At 33.8% G+C, this 4,893-nt stretch overlaps 1 protein-coding gene across 3 annotated transcripts; it reads right to left on the minus strand.

The window, feature by feature from the left end:
• Positions 1–322: 322 nt before the first annotated feature.
• Positions 323–4,499, minus strand: LOC145128347 (butanoate--CoA ligase AAE1-like). Of its 3 annotated transcripts, none has more exons than XM_079063151.1 (4): positions 4,354–4,499; positions 4,183–4,244; positions 3,318–3,680; positions 323–1,480 (listed from the first exon to the last, which is right to left on the minus strand). In XM_079063151.1, the coding sequence occupies exons 1-4, from the start codon at positions 4,358–4,360 to the stop codon at positions 392–394; spliced, it is 1,521 nt and encodes a 506-aa protein (XP_078919277.1). In that variant the 5' UTR covers positions 4,361–4,499; the 3' UTR covers positions 323–391. The 3 variants fall into 3 exon arrangements, with proteins under 3 accessions (XP_078919277.1, XP_078919276.1, XP_078919275.1); XM_079063150.1 differs by having other exon boundaries at positions 4,183–4,253; XM_079063149.1 differs by having other exon boundaries at positions 4,329–4,499.
• Positions 4,500–4,893: the final 394 nt, after the last annotated feature.

Consider the following 4,893-nt stretch of genomic DNA (forward strand, 5'->3'; position numbering starts at 1 on the left):
AATTTTCCCCACTTTCCGTGACGAAATTTTGGTCACTAGTATCCTAATGTCCAGTCTCTATCCATTGAAAAAACATGATAGTGAATTTAAATCAAACAAATATTTATTCACATGAACTTTATGAATTCACTTTGTGTTTTCCTCCGCTTAAAAGAAATTATTGGACTTTTATATCCTTTATTATAACTATAATTTTAACCGAAGAGAGATGGAGAGAGAATATATGATATATATATATATATATATATATATATATATATATATATATATATATATATATATATATATATAAGAGTCAAACCACATTTTTAAGTGGCACAAATATAAATATCATCTCCCGTTAAGATTACTTGGATTATTTGTAAGACTATTACATGATAACTTACTACAACTACCAGGGTCTAGTTTCTGGTGAGGAGAAAGTGCCACCGAGATTTTTCGCCTTCTCCTTCAACAAAAACTTTTGAACCTTAGCAGTCAAATTTCGTGGCAAATCTTCGAAAATAACCGTCATTGGTGCCATATAATGTGGTATACGATCGCGGAAATAATTAATAACTTCTTTAGCGTCAACATGAACACCTTCCTTCAATTCGACAAATGCAAATGGAGTGTGGCCCCAGTGCTCATCGGGCTTGGCAACAACTTCAACCTCGAGAACAGCAGGATGACTATAAATCACAGCTTCTACCTGAATCATTGATATATTTTCACCACCAGATATTGCAATGTTATTGGGGTGATCCATTACTTGTATACCCCCGTTTGGATGTTCAATGGGAAGATCTCCACTTCGAGACCATCCTCCCTCAAAAGCCCCTTTGGTTGCTCTGGTAATAGTTGGAGCTCCGCACATATAATGTGAGACATTATGAATCACTATATTATCAAATATTTCATTAGGAGTGATAGATCGTAGGCAAACATTAGTGCCACCAACTATAGCTAAGCCCCACGTGAAGCTCCATCCATTACAGTGAAACATAGGCAACGTCCACAGGTATGTAGGCATATCTATCATACCATGTATGAACACTGAGGAAAGCGAATTAAGATAAGCTCCTCGGTGGCTACAAATAACGCCTTCTGGGCTTGATGTGGTTCCATAGGTATAATTTAAACTGATGGGGTCACATTCATGATGTGGTCGGACTATAGAGAATTCAGCAACTCCATCTTCCAGAAAGCTCTCATAATCATGTTTACGTATGTGTTTGAAGGAACGGCGGTAGTTGGGTTCAGATATTACAATAACGAGTGGGGCTTTTGAGTGTGTGTTCTTGAGAAGATTGACAGCTTCCGTAGCAATTTGCTGTAGTTGGTAATCAACAAAGAGTATCTTGGCTTTGGAATGATTGAGAAGGGTTGAGAGCATATCTGGATCTAGACGTATATCAAATGGGCAAATGGTTGCTCCAACCATGGGAATAGCAAAATGAAGTTCTAGCATTGCAGGGACATTTGGTGCTAGTGTCGCTACCTGCATTCCACCATAAATACGTTTATCTTAGGTGACAGTGTCAAACTACGTATCTAATCAATTGACTAAATAGCAAATATAATTATTTCACCTTCTTTTTTGTTAAACATACATTATATTTTGTAATAAAAAGATTCGTGCTCGCCAGCATGATATTCACATTATATATGAAGGAAAATTAATAAACTTGATTGCAAAGCAATTAATAAATTCTACTAATACTTGTCAAACCGATTACATTTAACCAAATGTACCAAAAACCTGTTGGATGACTGTTGTCACATAGACGCTATGTGACTTTTTTACCACAAAAGTGTGGTTGTTTGTCACACAAAAGGAGTGGTGCTACAATTTTTTTTTATCAATTTAATTTAAATTTTAATAAAAGCATAACATTTCATTACTTAAAAATTAAAAACCATTACATTGCATTACTTAAAAAAACATAACATGACATTAAAAAAAATTCTACAATCTTAAAAAAAACACACAACATCAAACGATTAAAAACTTAGAAAAAAAACTAAAAAAAAAAGATGAAAGTTTTTGAGAAAAAAGTTGGTGAAAGATAAAGAAATATGAGTGAAGTTTGGTAAAAAATGATAGGTATTATATATAGATAAAATAGAAACAAATTAGAGTTTTGAAAAAATAACCGTTCAAACGGTCAAAGAATCACTAACCAATCAAAAATCGCAGCCATATTCTATCGAGGCGCGGCTAAACCGCACCCAAAACCGTACAAGGGGGCGGTGTTCCCCTACGACGGTAGCAAAGGATGTGGTCAAACCGCACCCTAGTCCCCCAAGCCTGATGAGTTGGAAACATGGTTCTAAAAAACGCGCTATGGCGCGCCTCAAGGCGTGCCATGGTGCGAGGCGTGGTGTAGCTGTTACGAAAACGCCCAAGGCGAGTTTGTTAAGCGAGGTGTGCAAATAACGTGTCAAGGCGCGCCTTATCGCGATATGGCGCGAGTTTTTTTCAAGGCGCGAGTTTTTTTTTTTTTTTTGATTTATTTTATCGGGCCTAAAATAATTTAGTTTTTGTTAACTTTTTATATTAAATACTAATATAACATTTCGAAAATCTTGATATACTTGATAAAAATCAATAATTATATGATTTATCTCTTTTAATATATATAAAATAGTCACGCCTTGAAAAACGTCATGGCTCGCCAAGACTTGTCATGGCTTAACTTTTACCTTGTCGTCAAGCCACGCCTCACGTTATTTAGAACCTTGGTTGGAAAGTGTGTTCCTACACGTTGAAGGTCTCATTGTAGACATTAATGTATTTTAAGATTAGGTTATAATACATAATTATATTAAAGGTTTATGTCATTTTTAGTCACTGAACTTTTCTGAGTATTTTATTTTGATCATTATATTTTATTTAAGCTGACATTGGTCATTGAACATGTCTATTTTTGGTCATTTTGGTCACTCTAACCGGTGATAACCATATATAACATTGTCAAAATTATAATTAGTCATCTGTTTTCGATCGATGGTGGACGAAGTTTTAAAAGCCTTGATTTAATAATATTAGCCCAACCTATTCAATTATTTTACCATTTATTTCTTGTTTCATTTGCATTATTTAGATTCATTACAACAGAATTGACTTCACAAATGGAAATTAGCAACCGAAAAATATGCTGTCATATATAGCAACGGTATATCTAATATCTCCCATAAAAATTGATATGAGATTTTTAAAATCATCTGTGATGGATGTGGGACGAAATGGTTAAATAGCATAAAATTAAAGTGGTATTCGTTGCTTAGTGTGATCATTTATTCATCTTATAAACAAAATGTACAAGATTACTTACAACATCTCCACGAGAAACCCCGAAATGGTTTAGAGCAGATGCAAGCTTCATACACCTACGATGTGTTTCTTCCCATGTATACTTGATGGATCCATAAATGATGGAGATCCTTTTGCTATAAACTAGAGCTGCTCGATCCAAGAAACTAATAGGTGTTAAAGGAACATAATTTGCAGAGCTCAAGACAATCCCTTTCAATGGTTTCCATGATTCATGCTGTAATTCCTCCATAGTTCCAGTCAAAAGGGAACCTTTAGCTGAGCTTTCACATCGAAACTTGCGGTAATGCTTTGCAGTTTTGTGGGAACCTCGGTACAACCTCGTGTTTGACTTCATGATCATGTTCATAGTGATAGTGGTATCCTGGTAGGAACAACGTTTGGGTTGTGACCTTAGCGAGTTTCAATATCAGAAAGTAAATATCTAGAATATTTATCATCCTACTTTTTATTTTTGTGTATTGAAAATCGTATAAGCTAGCATATATTCGCTCTTCTCGTGATAACATTATCTTATTTCTTAGCCGGGACATGGTTTTACAATATTGACTTTTCTATGTTGAAATTGTGATGCTCTTCACAGACAAAGGTAGTGATAATCAAGAAACCCTAATATCGACTTGGGATCATTTATCACGATTCACGAAATTTGGTTGAGGTTAATACAACAGAACATGGCATCGCCGAAATGATCGAGGCATAAATTTTAAGTGATTAAGTCATAACAAAATCTTTGAAAAGATTGTGGTTTTGGATAAATCTTAGTCCAAATGTAGGATAAAAAGTTTGTATAAATTACAAAGGAAAAGAGTATACCACTTATGTGAGCTAAATGTTCATAGTTCACTTTCATGTATGTATTATACCTTATGCAAAAGCGCACAGAATTCGTCACAGACATTGTAGTTTAAGATTCTAAGCTTCAAACCTGCAAGACCTAAATAATCATTTACTACGAAAATCATATTATTCAATATAAAGTCTTGCTGTTAAGAATAAAAATAGTACGTACATGAAATATGAAACATAGATCATACCTTCCATTATATTGTATAACTCGAAATTAAACTTTAAAGAAAGGCTAGTGAAAAATTTACAAAAAACTATATGTATTATACTGAATAAAAGATTTTTAGATGCACTAAAACGTGAAATGGGTGTTAGAGATATTTTAGATCGATGGCTTCACCAAATGTGCAATGGAAAAGCAATGTCAATGCTTATACTTATATTAAAATGCTCTGAGTACGACAGATAAGGATGTGGACTGATTAAGTATGATTAGTTTGACTTCAAAAAGGTAGTAATAAATGTCCATCTTTCACCACCTATAACTCCATAGTGGTGGTAACTAAAAAGTGTCTGATCAATTGTACATAATGTTTACCTGAATTTGAAAAAAACAACATATTTATTAAATGCTTTCGATTTATTTTTCTTTATTATGGTGCACATTCAACCTTAAATGCTTTGGATCTATTTTTCTCTATTATACATGCATATTTTCAATTTTCCAAAGCATTCTCCCTAACTAGCATACAAATTGTCTAATGAACAATACAACTAGTTAGATGACT

The sequence above is a fragment of the Lactuca virosa genome, chromosome 8 (assembly GCF_052849685.1).
Source record: "Lactuca virosa cultivar CGN04683 chromosome 8, Lactuca_virosa_CGN04683_v6, whole genome shotgun sequence".
Classification (NCBI taxonomy): Eukaryota; Viridiplantae; Streptophyta; class Magnoliopsida; order Asterales; family Asteraceae; genus Lactuca; species Lactuca virosa.

Excerpts from the sequence above, each read along its gene's own strand:
- LOC145128347 (XM_079063150.1), bottom strand. Across the intron at positions 3,681-4,182 it reads TCTGTGCGCTTTTGCATAAG|GATACCACTATCACTATGAA; the intron begins GTATAATACATA and ends TGTTCCTACCAG. Across the intron at positions 1,481-3,317 it reads GGGTTTCTCGTGGAGATGTT|GTAGCGACACTAGCACCAAA; the intron begins GTAAGTAATCTT and ends GGTGGAATGCAG.